The sequence below is a fragment of the Rhinichthys klamathensis genome, unplaced genomic scaffold, assembly GCF_029890125.1.
Source record: "Rhinichthys klamathensis goyatoka isolate OS25496 unplaced genomic scaffold, OSU_Roscu_1.1 h1tg000168l_1, whole genome shotgun sequence".
Classification (NCBI taxonomy): Eukaryota; Metazoa; Chordata; class Actinopteri; order Cypriniformes; family Leuciscidae; genus Rhinichthys; species Rhinichthys klamathensis.
The window spans coordinates 412,204-434,808 of record NW_026606699.1 but is presented as its reverse complement, the minus strand read 5'-3'; the positions used below and the strand labels follow the sequence as shown (position 1 = coordinate 434,808).

At 36.5% G+C, this 22,605-nt stretch overlaps 1 protein-coding gene across 3 annotated transcripts in view; it reads left to right on the top strand.

The window, feature by feature from the left end:
* spire1b (spire-type actin nucleation factor 1b) overlaps positions 1–18,569 on the top strand; it is a 29,698-nt gene extending 11,129 nt beyond the window's left edge. The window contains exons 4-17 of one of the 3 annotated variants that reach the window (XM_056259428.1): positions 1,118–1,243; positions 4,095–4,169; positions 4,622–4,786; positions 5,204–5,290; positions 6,993–7,122; positions 7,596–7,637; positions 11,361–11,509; positions 11,595–11,688; positions 12,888–13,030; positions 14,796–14,933; positions 16,907–16,977; positions 17,099–17,126; positions 17,338–17,486; positions 18,142–18,569. In XM_056259428.1, the coding sequence (XP_056115403.1) occupies positions 1,118–1,243; positions 4,095–4,169; positions 4,622–4,786; positions 5,204–5,290; positions 6,993–7,122; positions 7,596–7,637; positions 11,361–11,509; positions 11,595–11,688; positions 12,888–13,030; positions 14,796–14,933; positions 16,907–16,977; positions 17,099–17,126; positions 17,338–17,486; positions 18,142–18,400 (1,656 nt within the window). In that variant the 3' untranslated portion in view covers positions 18,401–18,569. Of the gene's footprint in view, positions 1–1,117; positions 1,244–4,094; positions 4,170–4,621; positions 4,787–5,203; positions 5,291–6,992; positions 7,123–7,595; positions 7,638–11,360; positions 11,510–11,594; positions 11,689–12,887; positions 13,031–14,795; positions 14,934–16,906; positions 16,978–17,098; positions 17,127–17,337; positions 17,505–17,774; positions 17,826–18,141 lie in introns of those variants that run through there. The other 2 variants (XM_056259430.1, XM_056259429.1) reach the window with 2 other exon arrangements.
* The last annotated feature ends 4,036 nt before the right edge of the window (positions 18,570–22,605 follow it).

Here is a 22,605-nt window from a genome sequence, read left to right as displayed (position 1 = left end):
TTTTAAATGAGTAAGTAACAGTAGACATTATGCAACAGTGATGTCACATGACTAGGGCTGCAACTAACAAATGCTTTGATAATCAATTAATTTGACAATTATTTCTTTGAATAAGTGATTAAACACATTTTAAGTCCTCCCCTTTTGCAAACTGAATGCGCAAAATGAAGTCTATTTCATTTATGCTTGTGTGTGCAAGTATTGTACACAATATATATAATACAATATATATATATATATATATTTTTTTTTTAAGTCAGTCGTAAGGTTTCATTAAGGATTTCAAGTTGGTAATTTTAAAACCTAAATGTGACTTTTAACAACAAATATTTTTTTAATGATTGCACTTAATTTCTTGCATAAACTTTATTGAAGTTGTGACAGTTGTAATGGCGACAGCAGCATTTATTGCATGTTTTACATAATAAAAATGCATACATTATGCAAATAAATAAATGTGTTTATATATGTGTGTGTTTACTTTAAAGGGCCTTTTTTTAACTGACTAATTTTTTAATAATTTATTATTATTTTCATTTGATGGATTTGTTGTTGCAGCCCTACACGTGATCTCAGTTGGTTGCTTGTGCAATTTCTGCAGTATATACAGTAGTAGGCTACGTGTACTGTACACATTATGCTAATTTTCTTTATTTATAGAATATCAGGGTGAAATGTGCCATTTATAACCAGAGCTTACTGTGATCTGTATCCCACAATGCAATGCACTCAAACTTTCAATGTGAGCTGAGCTATCTTCACTGGTACACATGCATTCATTCTCATATTTTTTGCACATATCTGTTCTGGTGAATAATCTGGTCACAGTGAGGAGATTTATAAACAAATATTTAAGTACCACGTTGATATTTATGTTGCACTAATGGGCTGCAAAAATGCACAGACTGCTGCCAGTATGAAGCCAAGAGTGACTCAGCACACCTTCTGTCCATTTATTGCATTTATGAGACATTCGTGTGGATCAGTGCGTCTCCTTCTGACGTGTTCAAACCTTCATTGTGTGAATTCCCAGCACGGGCATGTGATGAATAATTGAATGTGAACTTTATTATAGTGTGAATCTAGCTGAGTGAATTGCCCTGTTGACTGTCTCCAGCTGTGCACCCTTCACCTGTCCACCCCAGCGGATGCTCCCAGTCACTACCAGGCCGTGTGTCGAGCGCTTTACGCCGAAACCAAAGAGCTTCGCACCTTCCTGGAGAAGATCAAGAGCGCAAAAGAGGTGAGAGGTTATACTTCCTCCCAAATAAAGACAAATTTCTTGGTTGTTACGTTGGGTTGACCTGGACATTCATCCCATTCTCCTCCCAGTAGACATACTTTTATATCGGAAGGCAGTGTTTTTTAGTATTATTTAAAATATTTCTATTTATTTTAATAATTTTTTTAACCTTTATTTAACCAGTCACTTTCAGCAACAGCCTGGCAGGAGAGTTCAAATCTCCTGAAAGACATACTAACATATTACAATACACACACAGATATACATTCATTTAAATTTATATTATATTTTTTTGTAATAATTTGAATTAGATTTATTTTTATATTTTCAGGGTTTTTTTTATTTTATTCTCATTTTTATATGAATATTTTATGTGCTTTTGTACTTTTTTTTTGTCTTTTTTTTTTTCTTTTTTTTTCAATATTACTATTTAGTTTTAATTTATTTTTCCTTCCGTTTTGGTTCATTTTTAGTCTTTATTTATTTCCTGTTAGTCATTTTAATTTTTTAATGTAACATTTATATCAGTGTTATGTAAGGGTTAATGCCCGACGAGGTGTCCGTTGTAAGGTTTTAATGGACGACGGCGAGGTGTAAACCGGCCGACGCGCAGCGGAGGACGGTTGCCTCCGCCGAAGTCCATTAAAACCTTACAACGGACACCTCGAAGGGCATTAACCCGCTTATACCATGGTCACTTGCCAAATAAAACATTTTTAAAACATTAGTTTATATTTTAATTAGGCTAAATCTAGTTTTTTTAAATAATAACTTGCCTGACGATTTATTTAGCAACTTGAGATATATAGTCCGCTCAACTTGTAGAACCCTTCAGGTTCAAAAATGCATTTTTTTTTTCATGAAACACAAAGGTAGGCATAGTTATTTTTTATTACACATAAAACACTATGTGTTACACGAGTCTACACTAACCACAGCCTCCGAAGCACCGCTGTAGGTCGACTCTCCGATGCTGGACTGGAGAGCCGTCAAATAATGTCGGTGACAGCCAGGCCATCGATGCGAGAGCAGTCTGCGGGCTTGCTCCGTCAGTCCGTGAGAGACTGAAGATGAAATAACGAAGTCGCTCATTGTTGTATTAGTAGGCTATGTAATATCTAACTGACGTTAGATGTTTGTTTTGATAGAGCAAATTGTTAACGGATACTTTGACTGCCTGTTGCTATGGTTACTCAGTCACAGCTGTTGTAGGCAGCGCATTTATTTATTAATTTCGAACGGTAAACAGGCAGTTTCACCAGAACTCCTTTACTAGGTGTCCTCTATCACTTTTTAACGGACACCCTGCAGCCAATCAGAATCGAGTATTCACCCAGACCATGGTATAAATTAGTATCATTTATATACTATTATATTAGTTAAAGTTTTGGTAATATTTGTAATTTTTTCATTAGTGTTTTTTTTTTTTCATTTAGTTTTTATTGAGTTTTAGTTCATTTAGGTTTATTTTAGTTGTTCAAATTCAACTAAATAAATATATTTTTATATATATATTTAAATAAAGAAAATTATTTCTTATGGTTTTAATTTTAGTTAACGATAACCCTGATATATTTTATTTTATTTCAGCTTTATTTCAATTTACAAAAATAATAGTTTTGTCAGTCATAATAAAAGGTTTGTCAGGTATGACATTTTTGCTGTTGGTCTCATAACATGATTTGTGATTGAATAAATGTAACAATGTCATATGTGGAGGAGAGTCGCTGCTGGTTTTACTGCGGGCGGTTAAACACTCATGACATTAGACGTTATGGTGACATTTCCATGACTGCTTTTATTATGCCCTTTATTATGTATCAGCCAAATAACATGGCTTATATAAAACTGTCTCAGGGAAACATAAAACCCAGACCTGGAAGAGATGGAAATTGTTTTATTTTGTCTCAGTTGATTTCATTTCACATGAACAGAGGGTGTTTACATAGAAGGCACAGCAGCAAAAAAAAAAAAAAAAACGCCTGAGAGAGGATGGACAGTAGTCATGAAAACCTACATTTACAGCTTTTCATGGTGCAAGAAACCTTGACTAACATTACATGTGGACTGAAAAAAAAAAAACCTCTGTAAATATAACGTCTTTAAAGCCTGCCTTCAAGTTCTAATGGTATCAGCATTGTTTATGTGCTTAAGGCTAATAATGTCTGCTCTGTGTTGGCACACATTGACCACAAAATGTGTTTAAAGCGTCTCCTCTGTTTAGCACAGAATCATCATCCACTTTATTCCTCTCACAGGGAAATCTGTGTCTGCTGTGGCTCTTCAGCACCTTTTGATGGGGTTTTGAGTGTAAGATGAGACGAGCCGCTCCCCCTTCACAAACCGTCTCCCTCTGTGCTCGTTCCCATGAGGGTTTACTGTTACTGCACTGTAAAGCCTTTTATTTCCAAACCAAAGCTGGGATACGGCCATAATGACGGCACCATTTGAGCTCAGAGGGAAATTACTTAAAATAAAACGATGCATAGTACAGACAAAACTAAACATGCATGGCAAGTTAATATGAGCAAGTTCTGTTGTCCTATTCTCTATTTTTTGAAGGGAAAATATATATATATTGTTTTATTTTCCTCACCTATAAATTCATAACTTCCAGAAAACAAATGTGCATGTGCAAAAGGCATTAATTGACAGGGAAATAATGTCACAATGCAAAAAAAAATTCGCATTCTTTCATTCTTTTGATTTTGGTGTAAAATATGTTTTGTGAGATTCATCACATTGTTTGGTGTAATAATAATAGACAGTTGCAGTGTCATACTGCCGCATCTATAGATTCTGCTCAACTCAGCTGTTGTCTGAAGTATTGTGTCTCCCTCTGATTGGACAGAACCTGCGTAAGATGGAGGGAGACACTGTTGACGTACCTGGCAGGGAGTTAAACGAGCTGCAGAATTCTGATTGGGTAAGTCATCTGCTCTTCAAAGAATGGAGACTTTTGATTGGCTCTATTCATTCCTCATCCAATTTAGTTGAAGGCAAGACACCACAGGTAAAAAATGTAACTAATAAATATAATAACCATACATCCCCAGTCCCATTAAGAAGCAAGCATTTGTTGTATTACAAGTTTTCTAAAAAGACATGCAAATTATGCATTCTCTAATTAAATATTCACTAATTTGCATAGATTTCCTGAAAAGAATACATCTCTGACTTATATATAGTCATTGAAATCTACAGACCAAACTGCCCAAAATCTCTGAATTGACCACCAGTGCATGTAAAACACTGTTTTTGCCTGTAGCATCTTGCCTTAAAGGATAACTAATACTTAGTAACATATTATGCTTAAAACCCCCTGGAATACTCCATTGGAATCCGTCTAACGTATCGATGCATGTGTGCTGTGGTCAGACGTGGCTCTGGGTGCAGTTGATGCGAGATCTGAGGAACGGTGTGAAGTTGCAGAAGGTTCAGGAACGGCAGTATAACCCGCTGCCAATCGAGTTCCAGCTAACGCCGTACGAGATGCTCATGGACGACATCCGCTCCAAACGCTACAAGCTACGCAAGGTCATGGTGAGTTCAGAACACACACCGCCACATTTGTCACAACACACCTATCTGATGCACATTTCATTTACATTTATGCATCTGGCAGACGCTTTTATCCAAAGCAACTTACAGTACATTGCATTCATGGTATGCTTTTTATCAAGTTCATGCATTCCCTGGGAATCAAAGGCCTTGCTCTACTTTTTTAGCTACACTGATACAACAAAATTATTGGACAAAAGTGGGTTTGTGGTATCAAATTTGTTTGAGGCAGGTAAACTGCATATTAACTTATCAAAGATGCAAAAAACATTTTCAGAAGTTGCATTCAAAACATATTAATTGCATTTATTCAATGGGATTCAATGATGCTTCCAGTCTCTGCTAGGTCTGTGCATGTGTGTGTTCAGATCTCTCTCTCTCTCTTTCTTTCTTTCTCAGGTGAATGGAGATATTCCACCCAAGTTAAAGAAGAGCGCTCATGAGGTCATACTTGATTTTATCAGGTCCAGACCCCCCCTCAACCCTGTGAGTGATCCTTATTCACTACTTACAAACTTAGGAGGGAGTTCACTTAAAATGAATTGCATGCACTGATAGCAGCGTTCATTTGCATGTGCTGTCCATCTTCAATGTTTTCAGGGATTCAAGCAACAACAAAAAATCAGGCTACGTCATATTCCTTTAACCGTCACTATATTTAAATACTCAAGACCAATAGCGTTTTAAAGTGTCACCGGCCCACCGGTGGGCCCAAATCCATTACATTTTTAAAACCGTAATATCCTATACTAAACCTAAACTAATCTTGACGAACTATATATCATTTAAAAGATTACAATCTCTAGTTTCCATATTTGGTGATTGATTTTCAAAATAAATTACAGAGGAGCCGTAATTTATCAATTTGCAACAAGAATATTTTCATACTCCTAAGGCGTGTTTAGACCTTTATTTTGAAATAGTGATGAACATGAAAAATCATGAAAGAAGGGTAGAAACCTCAGTTTGTTTTCATGCCAAGAGTTCAAAAGATAGCATCCATTCAATTATTTTAGAAAAAAAGGTCTGAATTTTTTTAAATATAAAGAAAAAAATGATAGATTCACCATTTGTGATGTGGCAGGAAGCTATAACGCACATGCGTGTTCTTTTTATGTTCCTTAAAGGTTGAATTCATATCAAAATCTGCCAAACTTCTCATATTACTTCTGAATAGGATGTCTACTTCATAAATTGTATGAAAATTGTGGAAATAATGGTTCAGATCACTCAAAACACATATGGAAATAGAGGCGCCCTTATATGGGCAGTAATGGAGTCTGGTTGTCATCTAGTGAAAAATTTTGGTACTGCGCACAAACAAAACCTCACTGAAAGCTCATTTTTTGAGATATCAACCTAAAATTTGAAATGAGATGATGTTTTAGACCAGCTTATATTGCCAGTTTGCATAAAATTATAGAATTAAACTGATCGTTTTTGCAATACTTTTAATTGTTATTGTAAGTTATTACTAAGCGATTGCCCTTTTTGTAATATGATTATTAATGTTGATTAATAGAATACATTTAAAAATGTTTTTATGTTTAGGGAAGAGGGATGTGAGATTCTTTTAGGCTACACAGACAAAACAAGTTGAGCAACATTTAGGGATTAGTTCATTGCGTTTTACGCTCTACAAAATCAAGACTTCACATTGGTTATCTTAGGAGCATGGAAAACAAAATGGTTATCCAGATTATATATAGAAAGCAGGCAAAGAACGTTCCCCATCACAGCTCATGAATTACGTTCAGTGCGATTTCTGCATGCTCACAAAAACTCCCGTTATAATAAATGAAGCTGGCTACGCTACAATAAATCTTTTACTTGCGTCATATCTGCACTTTGTTTAAGATGAGAGGATTCACAAGAGTGCAGAATTCAGTTAGTGAGTGTGTGTGCACTGAAACAAACTCCAGCGTTTTTAGCAGATTTGGCCTTTTCATTCATGATAAATATGTGTGATTGGTCATAATGCTTAACGCTGCAAAAAAAAACGTCGACAGAGAACTTTAATGCCTGTGTTTTAATGCATGATTCAATAAAGGAATTGTGTGAATTAGATAACACCACTAACTTGAAACTGAAGAAGTGATCGCAATTTGTGACATGGGAAATGAAATTTACTAATGCAGCTCGTCTCTTTGCTCCCAAAATACTCCATGATATCTACGTGTGATTTCAGGTGGCAGCGCGAAAGCTCAAGCCGCAGGCCGAACGTCCTCCCAGTCTGCATGAGCGCATTCTGGAGGGGATCAAATCAGAGAGGAAACTGAGGCCGGTGTCGCCAGATCAGATCCGGAGAAGTAGATTCGGTGAGACTTTAAACTCTCACACAAAAGCATACAGTACTATACATGCATTTGCTGCTTGACATGGACATACAGCAGGTCATTTAAAGGAGCTGAATAGGCATCATGTATGAAGGTCACTGCACATACTTACAGCTCGATGTTGTAATCAGACTTGGGGATGTTCAATTGAGATGAACAATCACTGAAACAAACCTGTCTTGACATTTGCTCTGATTGCAACGTAACAGTCACACAAGTCTGTGTGTGGCGTATATCAGCTTCATACATGGCTGATGATTATCTGTCTCGTATTATTTAGTCCATCCATGTAAACTGATGGATGAAATGTAAAATGTAAAATGGATGAAATGTCTTAATCGCATGTCTTCTCTTGCTATAACCACTATCCACACTAAGTATTACTGAATTAGCCATTGTTTGCTATTGTGAATCTTTATACTTGCCTTTTTAACACCCTGCCTGTTTTCTTGCAGCCATTCGGCCTCTTAGCATGTCTCAGAGTTTTGATTCATCAGGTAAAGCTGTGATGTGATCCGTTAGTGCCGTCTGTGATGATTAGAGCTTAGTCTCCTGTCATTTCATATATAAAACCGGGAGCCGTTCATTTGAGGGTCCTGCTTTAGATTTGTATTTAATTCTCAATTTTTAATGCCATCAGATAAACAAAAGTGCCTCAGGGTTCAGTGATGAAGATCATGGATGTTATTTATTAATTCATTCAGTTATTTTTAGTATTTATTATGTTTTTTGACCCTCAAATGAAATGTGACCAATTTTAAATTCACTTTGATTTCATCTTATTAACACCGTTAATGATGATTTTTTTTATATAGTTATTATTAACACAGCATATAAATGATAATCCGTTCGTCACACACCACCGCTTCCGGGTCCAAACGCTTTATCAGATGCTAAAAGGAAACAACAATGCTAATAATATACACTCATGATGTGATGTAACCAAAAAATCATGATCCCAACCTTTATCTCCATACGGAAATCCCAGATGGCCAGGCAACGTTTCATCTTTTATGAATCGTTAAAATATTTGTGTCTGGGATGCCGTGAGCACGGAGACTGTAGTGGAGACTGTAATTTTTTTAAAGCTTAGTTTAAATGTGTTCTATAAATAAATAGAGCTCATGAACAATGTTGAGATATTATTCGCAAGTGAAACGAGTAGAGGCTTGGACCCAGAAACAGTATTCATTACGTCATGACTTAATTCATTCACATGAAGGTAGAGTGGATTAATATGTGAATATGTGGTTTACTCATGTGATGTGTTGACTGATCAGTGCAGGGCTGACATTACCACATGGTTATTTCATATACAGTATATACACTACTCTTACATCTAAAATAACTATCTTGTGATGTAAAATGACTCATATTGTGACTAGAAACTGGTCAAATGTGCAGCTCACAGCAGATGTTCATAGAAAGAGTCACACATAAAGGTTTCCCATCTGAGAGGATGAGTGTGCAGAATTGAATCGGAGGTTAAAATGGAGTTTGCAGGATTCACAGACAGAGGAAAGTCTGTGTTGGAAAGTCATTAGCGGCTGCACTTTAAAGTTGTATGGCGGTACCACGGTTCAGTGATGCTATCAAATGGTTATACCATGTGACTTTTATATACAGAAGCCTCAAATAGTGTTTAGGCACTTCAGTCACACTTAAAATGCATGAATGTCATTGCATTAGAATATCATGAATCAAATTATCAAGAAGTGTTATTCGTTTTAAAGAGAGATAGCACATGCTCAAAAATGTCCAGTTTGTTCTGATAAAAGCTTGTGCATCATTTGTTTGATGCCACTTGTTTGTTTTATGCGACTCATTGTACTGAATGATTACCGTATTTATATAGCATGGCATTTACATGCCAAAGTACAATCATAGTGCCAAAAAAAATATCATGGAAATATCATAAAACACTCCAAAACTTTATTTTTTGTGTCTGTAATATCATTTTATTAATATACAGACTAAAGGAAAACAATGTGTGAAATGAACTCAGCTAAAGATATTTTCAAGGAACGCTCAAACTGGGTCCAGATTGGGTCCAAAAGTCAGAGACCATTTTACTCAGACTATTTATTTTTTACTGACAATTTTATTCAAATCTGGAAAAATTGCAAACAAAGAAAAGGGTCCTATTATGATTTTTAACATTTTCAACATTTTTAAATGTTGCTGTTTGATCATGAAAAGGTCTGCAAATTTACAAAGCACAAAGTCCCTCTAGCAGGAGTTATTCTCTATATCAGTGTCACTGTTTCTGAACTCCCTGAAACGCCTCCATTGTAGTCTTGTGTTTTCTTCCGGGAACGAACACGTCACAATATTCCTCATTTTAATAATTCATATGCAGAATAAAGGAGCGGGCCTGGTTGAGTGAGTTAGTAGTGTGTTGAAACTCAGGTTATGGTAAGGGAGGGACATTTGACAAACACGTTCAAAGCGCTTGACCAATCACCACACACTGATCCAGCCGACCAATCAGAGCGCATTGTTCTTGTTATAAGGAGGGGCTTCATAGAGACAGGAACTAAACAGAGCGTTTCTGACTGACCGGGAAGTGAGGAGCTGCAACAATGGAGAATATGTGATGAGATGTGAAAAATAATGTGTTTTGAACAAAATCAAGACTTTGAAAAAGCACATAATAGGTCGCCTTTAAAGGGATAGTTCACTTTGAAATTAATTTTTGATATGTTTTAGCTTACCTCAAGGGCATCCAAGATGTCGGTGTCTTTGTGTCCACAGTATTTTCAATTTTGATATTTTTAGGTCAAACCGTTTTTGTCTGTCAGTCATATAATGCAGTCCTATGGGGTCCACCTCAAAGAGCATGCACATAGAAGTCCAAATTAAACATGATTTAATGACTCGTAAATATAGGTAAACATTGATGGCCTAAGACACGAACGAGCGGTTTGTGTGAGAAAACGAACAGTATTTATATCGTTTTTACCTCTTGTAAACACAGCCACGTCCAAGTGATCTCTCGCGCGTGTACGTCACTCATACAATTGTTTTATTTTTTTGGAATTGTTTTCTTTTACGACGGTTTAAACATCCCGAATAAGCGCAAATTAGTTCCCTTTTAATTAGCCGTCTTACCTACAATCAGAGAATGTCTCTTTGCTACAATCTCTGCTCTGTGTAAACAATGAGTGACGTACACGCGCGAGGTTTCACTTCCGGCACTTTCCGGAAAAGACCGAACCGCCGGCGCCGTCAGATCACTTGGACGTGGCTGTGTTTACAAGAGGTAAAAACGATATAAATACTGTTCGTTTTCTCACACAAACCGCTCGTTTCGTGTCTTAGGCCATCAATGTGTACTTACATTTACGAGTCATTAAATCATGTTCAATTTGGACTTCTCTGTGCATGCTCTTTGAGGTGGTGACCATAGACCTGCATTATATGACTGACAGACAAGAACGGTTTGACCTAAAAATATCAAAATCGAAAATACTATGGACACAAAGACACCTACATCTTGGATGCCCTTGAGGTAAGCTAAAACATATCAAAAATTAATTTCAAAGTGAACTATCCCTTTAAGACTAAATTAATCACCAGTGCTCTATTTCTAATCAAAATGAGTGACATTGGCCATGTGACTTTTGTACAGGCTCTTATCCAGTGCTGCTGTCGAGACACACACAAGAGTACAAGAGAAACACACTAAATGTACCAAATATTTAGAAACATTTTCACCAGTGGTCTCCAGAGGTTTAGATCTAACTGTATGTGATGTAGTGTTTGATATTTTGTCTTTACGTCACACACTCATTCACGGCTCTCATCTGTGGTGTCGTGTCTGTAGTGACGTTTTCATGTGCTTGTGTTTGCTAATGCAGAGAAACACTTTCAGCATCATGTACAAGAACAAATGGCCAACATTAGCAGATTATACAGGTTCTATTGACTAGTGTTGTATTTTAAGAGCAGCTCAAATCTTCAACACTGTAAAAAAAGATTTTTTGAAGTTGTAAATAAAACAAAGTACAAGTAAAAACTATTTTTTCAGTCTTTCTACTTCGAAATGTAATGTTTTCTTCAATGTGTTACTTGCCGTTTCCTTGTAATAATTTGTGAAACTTACTAGCAAATTCATAATTGCTGTCAAAATAAAAATATATTTTTTTGTAAAACATACTTCTCTTGGTCTGTATGCGTGTTTTGCTCTTCATGTAACTGTCCTGTCCTCTCTTCTGTAGACGTGTCGTCCTCTGACGGGGCGAGGAAGGCCTGCAGCACGCTGTCGTTGGCCAACGGAGTGTCTCTTCAGCAGAACAGCTCTGCCGGGTTTCAGAGGAAAAGACTTCAGGCACCGACACTCTCTGAACTCGACAGCTCCGATTCAGACGTGAGGATTTTTATTAGGACATCATTTTTGGTCATTTAATCTCTATGTAAGCCACTTATTTTCAGTAATGTGTTATCTCACTCAGGATGAGACCATAGGTCAAAGGTCAGCCAGCTGCTCCAGCATCTCTACATCCATGGTGGATGACACGTCGCCAGAATCCATCCTGGGCAAGAAAAGTGAGTTTCTTTTTGCATTTTTATTTTTTTTTAAATTATGACAGTTGGATTACTTTTTTCCCCTCTATTTTTGGAGCTCTCTAGCATAAAGAATAAAGTAGTGTCCAAAAGGGATGTCTGTGGGGAATATTGGTTTTAAATGACCCTACAAGTTTGATTTAAAAATCTAATTATTAAATTGATTAATTTGATTATCAAAATAGGTGGAAAATATTTTTTTATTTTTTAAATTTATTTAAAATATGAGGGAAGAACAAAACACTAAACTTGATTAAGGTATTTTTGTGACAAAATTATTTGGCAAAAAGAAGGCAAACTACGGCTACACGTTTTATTTCACTAATATGCATCAATAAAAACAAAAAGCATACATTGACTTCAACATAGTCAGTTATTAATATTTTGTTGGTTCTCTCTTGTTTTTGCATGTGTTCTTAGAAGCATTCGACCCGACAGTGGAAAAGCAGCTCATGATAACTAGTTTCCTAAATGACTGTTTCACATCTCACATTACGTCTTGTTATTGAACAAGAGAGAACTAAAACTAAAACTAAAATTAGAAATAAAGCTGAAATAAAATAAACGAAATAACCTAAATAACTTAAACGAAAATAAGAAATGTTGTCTTAGCAACTAACTGAAATAAATAAGTTTAAGTTGATGCACTAATATAACTAAAACTGAAATAAAAATAAATTAAAGTTAAATAGAAATATTAAAAAAAAAATAAAAAAAAAATAAAAAAACATAACAAAATTGCTAAAAACTTAAACAAAAATGAAAATTGAAAATATAAATATCGAAGTATCAAAATTTTAATAAATAATATAATAATCTTACTTCCCTTAAGATTAAGATTACTAACCAATATTTAATGTCCATTTATTTATTTATTTGCTAAATATCTGTGAAATGAGAAGGATAATGTAAACTCAACAGATCTCCACTTCATATCTGGCTCCAGATTATTATATTGCAGCTCTTAATAAAGTTACCGGGCTTGCTTGTTTACTAATAAGCAAGTGTTGATTTAGGACCATTAAGTGTGTTAAGTGTTTCACAGTGCAACCAGAGGTCATTCATGTCCACTTTCTGATGTGATTTGTTTCATCATTAGTTCAGCTTAATGCAAATGCCCAGCATCACTTTGCACTATAGCTGTACTGATAGTAATGTGTCTTTATCCTCCTCTCTCTCAGCTCCGCCCATGTTCCTGCCCATCTCGTCCACACCTCAGCCGGAGCGCCGCCAGCCCGCCCAGCGCCGGCACTCCATCGAGAAGGAAACGCCCACGAGTGTCCGCCAGTTCCTGCCGCCCTCCAGGCACAGCTCAAAATCCTTAGTAAGTGAGAAAGTCACATTTACAAACTCCTCCTTCATCCTCGGTCACTTCTGCCGCCGTCCCTTCAGGCCATTTCCAGTCATAAGCTTTTGGTCGTTGACAGAAACTAATAATGCAACACGCTTCAAACTAGAGATGCACCGATTGGTCGGCTGGTGACCGGAATTGGCCGATTTTCACGTGATCGCCCGGTCAGTCTGACATATGCCGATTTTATGCCGGTCAAATGCACTCGGGCGCCGCATGGTTAACATCGCGCAACATCAGCATTGCGCAACATCAGCATCACACGTGCACACGGGACGCACATGTAGGAAACCTCGTGAATTGCGGTCGTTTCACACCGCAAACGTGAGCAGTGCGTATTATTTCCGGCGTGCATGTAAATCAATGAGTGCATTCACACCGGGAGCAGGAGCAGCGCGTGAGCGTCGAGCAGGAGCAGCGGTGAAGCGCGGGTTTCGGCGCAGAGTCTATTTTTGCTGCACTGCTCACGCTCAATTAAAGTGAAAGCACACTTTTGATGGAATATGATTTCACACAAAAGTGCCCAAAATGCACAGAATTTGCATGTCTGGTGTGTTTTAACAAGAACTAGAGTATATGTCAGAAAAGAAAATGAATTTTCTTTTTGAAATGAACACATTTTTTTAGTTGGATATTGGATGTGAAAAGAAGGAAATGGTTCTTCCATAACACTGCACTTTAAATGTGTGTGAATTTATATAGTTCTATTTTATAGCGATTACTGTTCAAAAATGTTCTATGCAAAATGTAAAAGGTTCTACTAAAGAAAAGAGAGAAAATAAATATTTGTGTGTGCTGTAAAGTGGTTAGAAAAAATGAAATCGGAATCGGCTTAAATCGGTATCGGCAGGTCAAACTGTGAAAAATCGGAAATCGGAATCGGCCTAGAAAATTGTAATCGGTGCATCTCTACTTCAAACGGTCTTATGCTACACTGTTGTCAAATTACCTAATCATTTTACAATGTTATCATTTTGGAAATAAAGTTATTTTGGTTCTAGTTTTCATTTTGGCTACTTTGGCTTTTTTAAGTGAACCTTTTTTGACGGCCTGATCAATATTCACATAAAAATTAAATGGCTGTTATACAAAAAAAATGTATTTGTCACATCAGAAATGAGAGCATTGCATTGTGTTCCACAATGTTTGTACTGTAATACAGTAGTGGCCAAAAGTGATGTCCGGCCTAGGAAAATTGACATCTTCACCCTTTATTCAAATATTATTAAAGATTTTGTAAGCATATATTGTGTAGTTATGCTCAGAGTCAATAGTTTTATTTGTGATAACGCAATGAAACATGTTAATTTGTGCCATCATCATTTTTGGTCAGGCTGTCATACAAAAAATCTATGAACGCATGCATAAACAAGAGAGAACCAAAATATTAATAACTGATAATGTTGTAGTCAATGTTTGTTTTTTCCTGTCAGATTTGTGTTTTCTCTCATATTTCAAATATAAAAAAATATTTTCCTCATATTTTGATGATTTAATCAAACTTGTAGGGTCATTAAAAACAAATCTCCCCTCCGGACATCACTTTTTGACAATACTGTAGTATACACACTGGTTTGAGATATTACTATACTAATCTGAATGTTAAATGCTGATGTCTGCAGTGGCTTCAGTATCCCAGAATTCCCTCTCTTTGGCATTGCGGCTGTGAAGAGGTTAATGAGCGGCATTGCTGCTGTAGTTTTGTCTCTGGTAACGTCTGGCCGATGTCTTTGGACAGGAGGAGTTTTGTTTCCCGGTGGAGTGTCTGGCTCTGACGGTGGAGGAAGTGATGCACATTCGGCAGGTTTTGGTCAAAGCTGAACTGGAGAAGTTTCAGCAGTACAAAGACGTCTACAATGCCCTGAAGAAGGGGAAGGTGGGAACTGCTTTTATTAGCGCATTACTGCAACCATTCAGAGGAAGCATCATGTCAGCAAAACCAATCAAGTAGACTGAAAAGCTTTAATGCGTGAAGTTAACAACTGTTTATTAAAAATAAACCAGGCATGTTTTCCACATTGTATTTGTACGGAAGAGGATTAGGGCCAAGCAATAATAAAAAAATAAAACCATCTCGAGATTAAAGTCATTATAATGCGAAATTAAACTCGTTAAATTTCGAGAGAAAAAAGTCGAAATACAATCTTGAGAATAAACTCATTAAATATCGATAATAAAGTCGTGTTTCGAGAAAAAACTCGTTAAATTTCGAGAAAAAAGTCAAAATACAATCTTGAGAATAAACTCATTACATTTCGAGAATAAAATCGTTGTGTTTCGAGAAAAAAACTTGTTAAATTTCGAGAAAGAAAAACTCGAAATACAATCTTGAGAATAAACTCATTAAATATCGAGAATAAAGTCGTGTTTCGAGAAAAAACTCGTTAAATTTCGAGAAAAAAGTCAAAATACAATCTTGAGAATAAACTCATTACATTTCGAGAATAAAATCGTTGTGTTTCGAGAAAAAAACTTGTTAAATTTCGAGAAAGAAAAACTCGAAATACAATCTTGAGAATAAACTCATTAAATATCGAGAATAAAGTCGTGTTTCGAGAAAAAAACTCGTTAAATTTCGAGAAAAAAGTCAAAATACAATCTTGAGAATAAACTCATTACATTTCGAGAATAAAATCGTTGTGTTTCGAGAAAAAAACTTGTTAAATTTCGAGAAAGAAAAACTCGAAATACAATCTTGAGAATAAACTCATTACATTTCGAGAATAAAGTCGTCGTGTTTCGAGAAAAAACTCGTTAAATTTCGAGAAAAAAGTCGAAATAATAGTGAGAATAAACTCATTAAATTTCGAGAATAAACACAACAACTTTATTCTCAATATTTAATGAGTTTATTCTCAAGATTATATTTCGAGTTTTTCTTTCTCGAAATTTAATGATTTTTTTCTCGAAACACAATGACTTTATTATCGATATTTAATGAGTTTATTCTCAAGATTGTATTTCGACTTTTTTCTCTCGAAATTTAACGAGTTTAATTTCGCATTATAATGACTTTAATCTCGAGATGGTTTTATTTTTTTATTATTACTTGGCCCTAATCCTCTTCCGTATATTTGACTAAATGAACATGAGGAAGAATTATATTTAATCATTTTCATTTATATGTGTCAGCATAACAAAACAGTCATGAACAGTTTTCAACATTGATAATAATCAGAAATGTTTCTTGAGCATCAAATCAGCATATCAGAATGATTTCTGAAGGATCATGTGACACTGAAGACTGGAGTAATGATGCTGAAAATTCAGCTTTGATCACAGGAATAAATTACATTTTACTATATATTACAATAGAAATCAGTGCTTTTAAATTGTAATAATATTTTACAATATTACTGTTTTGACTGTATTTGTGATACATTTTTGTCTTGGTAAGTAGAAAATACTTTTTTCAAAAACATTGAAAAATCATACCGAACTCAAAGTTTTGAAAGCTAGTGTGTATATTCCATATATTTTACTAAAACATTTTGATACATGATAAATGCCACACAAAGACTTTTAACATTTGGAGTTGAAATGAACAAATCGTAGAATCAAAGTTTTGAGTTGATTCACTGAAAGAGACATTTTGAACTGATTCAGAGAAATGAATCAAACTTACCAACTTGAACTCTTTTTGAAGTTCGAATCAGACACTATTAAAACATCTCTGTCTGAACACTCGTACAAGTCACGAGACGAAGAAGAATCATGAAAAAAAAAGTGCTTTAAAATCATATTTACAATGTTGCTTATTTGTGGTCTGGCAGCAAAAACATTGCAAATATATTGTGAATATTGAGCATGACTCTCTGTATTAATTCATTAATATTTCTCTTTTCACAGCTGTGCTTCTGCTGCCGAACTAAACGATTTTCCTTCTTTACCTGGTCCTACACCTGTCAGTTTTGTAAAAGGTAATAAATAACTTGCCGTCCAACTTTTTAGTCAGTACTCATTTAAGGATTTTTAGATATTTCAATTTGTCAAAAACTAATTTTTAGTGGTGCTGTATCATCTTGTTCTTGACTTTTGCAGGCCTGTGTGTTCACAATGCTGTAAAAAAGTAAGTCACGATCTGTACAAACCGTTCCATGTTCACATAACTTCATGTAATTCTCATTTTATATTATTTGTGGCGAGCTCATCGTGACTCCATTTCCAAGGTCACAATGGGCCTTTAAATCTCATCACGTTTGGAACGTTCTGTCCTTCAGGAAATCAAGAGCTAATGGAAGCTTATTTTGTGCTTATCACAGTCTTTTCTGTTGCTTTAGATGCGGCTGCCATCGAAGCCCTACGCCAGTTTACCCATTTACTCTCTGGGTCCGTCCACGTCCACGCTGAAACGGGACAAGCCCGTCCACAAGCCAGAGAAGCCCAGCACGAGCCACCATCGACCCAGCCTTCAGCGCACAATGTCCAAGTACAAAAACACAGCATAGTATGGAAGCTTGTTTCCGCCACGGAATAAAAAAATAAAAAAGCTCATTTTAGGTGACTTTTTATATCACGATTCTGAGAAAAAAGGTAAGATATAAACGCGCAATTGTGACAAAAAAGTCAGAATTGTGAAATAAAAAGTCGCAATTACCTTTATTTTGTTATTTCGTGGCAGAAACAAAATAAAAACAGAATTGTGAGGGGAAAAAAACTTGCGGTAACACTTTACAATAAGGTCTCATTTGTTAACATTAGTTAATGTATTAATTAGCATGAACTAACAATGAGCAATACATTTGTTACAATATTGATCTTTTTTAAAAATACAGTCGTTCACATTCTGTTCACAGTGCATTAACTAACGTTATCACATACAACTTTTGATTAGTAAATGTTGAAATTAACATTAACAAAGATTAATAAATGCTGTAGTTCACTCTTAGTTCATGTATGTTAACTAATGAAACCTTATTGTAAAGTGTTTCCAATCTCGCATTTGTGAGAGGAAAAAAAGTCATAATTGTGAGATAGAAAGTCGCAATTACCTCTTTTATGATTTTATTCTAAGCTTCCATAGCATAGAGCTCGTCTCTACGAGCTGATATTCATATTTACCGTCTCTTTTCCATCTCTCTAAGATTATCTAAGCAGACTCGGCAGTCGTCCTCATCTCAGGAGGAAATCGAGCTCCCGAAAGATCTGATGGAAGACTGGAACACCATGGAGGTTTGTGTCGACTGCAAGAAGTTCATCTCCGACATTATCGCCTCCGGCAAGCACAGCCTCTCTCTGGCCAACAAGCGTGCGCGCTTGAAACGCAAGACTCAGTCCTTCAGCATGGCATCTGAGAAGGGCGCAGAATACCGGCCGTCGGAGAGAACTATCAATGAGGTTTAGCCGCGCGTCGTCCTGTTGTAGTTGTATAGATTAGAACTGGTCAAGCGAGAGATCAGTCTGTCAGCCGTGTCGTACAGAGACAATAAACTCTTATGGATGTGTAGCAGTTCTCCCACACGTGGGCCATTTTCTATTCTGTGCTGTAATCAATGAACTTTATGACTCATTAGGCCTTTTCACGATTGAAATAGTTAACCCTGGATCGCAATCCTGCGTTATCTTATTTCACGTTGAATTTTCACGTACAGTGAATTTTTGCGGGCGGAATCCAGACATTTCAATAAGAATCCACGCGGTTGTATGGAAGCTCATTTCCACTACATAAGATTAAAAAAGTCATTCTTTGGTAAAAAGTCATAATTATCAGATTAAAAAGTCAAAATTATGAGATAAAAAGTTGAAATTATAACATAAGTTCAAAATATGACATACTAAATCGGAATTGACATTCAAAGTCATGACATATTAAGTCAAAATTATGACATACTAAATTAAATTGACACTAAATCGAAATTATGACATATGTACGTTGAAATTATGACATAAAAAGGTCGAAATAATGGCATAAAAAGTAATAATTATGACAGAAAGTAACGGCTGTTTCGCTACTAATTTCAAAGTTCTGTGCGACTGCCACTAGGGGACTAAAAGCGACAATCGAATGCGAATGTCGGAGATAGTGGAAAGGCGGTTTATCACTGCACGAGTTTGGCCAAAGCTGCTTTAAGGCAAGCCTCCAAGGTTAGCAAAAAAGCATAAGGAGACCGGAGGCCGTTTATTTAATAGATGTCAATGGAGGAGTTGAATAAACTGCTTTTGTTGGAAAACAGCTTATCATTCAATGAAGCGACAGCCAATCGGCTAATCTTCAACATGTTTGCCATTAAACATTTGATTAAACAATCAAATTAAACATTTTGGGCCATATTTACCAAACAGGGCAAAGTAGCGTGAATGAACAATCCCATAAAAGCGGCGTTGGGAGAGTAAAGTTCAGCGCTTGATCTACTGACGACACACACGTTAAAGAACACAGACACAGCCGGATCATTTCCACAATGACCAACACAATCTACCAAAGTAGAGTCTGGTTTAAGACGAGCTTTTTTGGGGCGTTAAATAATGACGCAAATACCAGTGAATTGACGAGTGCCAACCTTAGTAAATCACCTCGCATGATTCATTTAAATACTCTCCTCACATACATTTTGCATCTGAAAGGGAAACTCATACAAATGCAAATGCAATAAGATCAGCCGCAAAAATAACCCTGTCCATGCCTTTCAGCGCTCATTTCTCACTGCGTGTCTTTAGGAAATCCTGACAGTAGTTTTTTAACACCAAAAGAGGGTTTGCGCTGGAGCAAGTGTTAGTAAATCTGGCCCTTTATTTTTTTAGATTTATACCACTGTTATAAAAGAGAATTCACAGACAATGTTGCGACAGGTAGGATTCAATTCAAAGACACACGTGATCCAAGTTGGCCGTTACTCTTTCTCGAATGGTAGGTCCGCAGACCCTGGTATCTCCCAATAATAAGACCAGGTCGTCCCAAGCATTGGGGAGGGACCAGTTCAGACCGTTTGCTATCGCCTTCCAGTGTGCACCAGTTGCACCGCTCTTAAAGGAACACTCCGACTTTTTGGGACTTTAGCCTATTCACCTTATCCCCCATAGTTAGATAAGTCCATACATACCTTTTTCATCTCCGTGCGTGCTATAAGTCTGTTTGACGCACCCACCGCTAGCCTAGCTTAGCACAAAGACTGGATGTAAATGGTTGCAACCAGCATACTAATCCAAATAAGTGACAAAATAACGCAAACATTTTCCTATTTACATGTTGTGATTTGTATAGTCACAGAGTGTACAAAAAACAAAGTCACATGAGACACAGACATATTTTAACCGTATAAATACTGGGAACTATATTCTCTGAAGGCGAAGCACTGCTACTTGGGCGGAGTAATAACCGCAGCACCTGAGACGCGACGTGGTGAGGAGCCGACAGTATGTGAGGAGCAGAGAGCGCGTCTCAGGTGCTGCGGTTATCACTCCGCCCAAGTAGCAGTGCTTCGCCTTCAGAGAATATAGTTCCCAGTATTTATACGGTTAAAATATGTCTGTGTCTCATGTGACTTTGTTTTTTGTACACTCTGTTACTATACAAATCACAACATGTAAATAGGAAAATGTTTGCGCTATTTTGTCACTTATTTGGATTAGTATGCTAGCTGCAACCATTTACATCCAGTCTTTGTGCTAAACTAGGCTAGCGGTGGGTGCGTCAGATAGAGTTACAGCACGCACGGAGATGAAAAAGGTATATATGGACTTATCTAACTCTGGGGGATAAGGTGAATAGGCTAAAGTCCCAAAAAGTCGGAGTGTTCCTTTAAGGGCAGCCCTGAATAAGACCATCTTTGATTCGGCTCCGCATTGCAGGGTTAACAATGAAAAAGTAACACTAACCCTGCTCCTGAGAAGGGTTTCATAACCCTGGGTAAAAAGCGGTGCTTCTAAATTACAAGTGTTAAACGTTCCCTTACCCGGGGTTAAAAGCTGGGGTTAGAATGGCGATAACCCCAAGTTAAGTATGGAAGCCCATTTCTATTACATAAAAAAATGCCTTGGTAAATTGTAATTTGACATAAAAAAATCATAACTATGACATGCTACTAAAGTGTAATTATGACATAAAACATCAAAATTAAGAAAAAAAATGACATTATCCCCTGGTTTCACAGACCAGGCTTAAGTTAGTCCCAGACTAAAATGCATGTTTGATCTGTTTTAACTGAAAAAAACATGCACTTGCCTATCTTAAAATATGTCAGTGTCATTGTTTTGTCTCTAGATGCACACCAGTAATGTGTTTTTCCAAGGCACGTTTATAAAAGATACTTAAATGTCGTAATTAAACTAAGGCCTAATCCTGGCTTAATCTAAACCCTGTCTGTGAAACCAGGCCAAAACGTCAAAATTATGACTTAAAAAATCATAATTATGACTTAGTATGTTATAATTGTGACTTTTTGTCTCATTACTGTCATAATTAAGTTTTTTAGTTTTTTTTTATGTGGCAGAAATGGGCTTCCATAGTTAATGCTGCCTTCTCCTGCTATCGGAATTATCGTAAATAGGAGTTTCCTAATTAAAAATTGGACATGAACGCCCTCTCAAGTCGTATACCCAAGTTCCTGAGTTGGCCGTGCCATAAACTTTAAACATGGCGGAGGGGAGAACAATTGCTCCTGTGACTGCAGTGTTTTCCACAACAGCTATATCACTTTGTTTTGTTCGTTAAAGTAGTGCATTTTTACATATACGAATAATTATTTGAAGCGTGTGTTTTATACACAGTGTAAATAGCCTGTATTTGACCGAATTCCTAATCTAGATAGTGCAGTGACTGTTATATGATTGTCAATGAATGGGATGCTTCATATCATTTTGACTTTATTAAGATTTTCCCAATAAATAGGCAGGAATAAACCTGGTGTCCTCCATGATTCCGGTTCTTTCCGAGAACAAAGCACCTGAATGCGACGAGCTCGTAATCACGACTTCAGAAGTGGGAAGTATGACATTTCCGAGAGCACATGAAGGCAGCATAAGCGCAGTGTAAATGCTGTCTTCATACAGGTCTTGAAGTCAGCATGAAATGATATTCACAAGCCGCTGTACTCCCGTAGTGTGGCGTTAGGGCTGGACAATACATTGAATATTCACTACTTTCACAATCCTTCCTCGTCTCGTGACTTGCAACCAGGGTATTCAACAAGAAAAAAGCCAGATTGGGCTTGGCAGATTGTTCACAATAAGACCAGGAACATCCATTAAGAAAGTGAAAAGAGTCAGTTTTGAGTTCTTGTTGACTTTAATGTAAAAAGGTCTAAAATCTATTGTGTGTGTCTCGTTTATGGACGTTTAAACCGATAAGCACAAATACGTCACTCAACACAAGCTGAAAATCAATTGGGATCCTATTAGAAACACCATGAGATATTGTTTTCTATTCGTGACTTTTGTATATGTTGGCGGTGTGTATATATTTGTACAGCTCATGTTACTCATATCCCGGTGATTTGACTGTAAATGATCCGTATGTTGATTGACTTTGAGTAATTCAAGATAAATGCACCCCTGCAAGTCGTATGCGCCATTTTATTTATTGGCAGGCATGATGAGTCTGGGTTTATTTT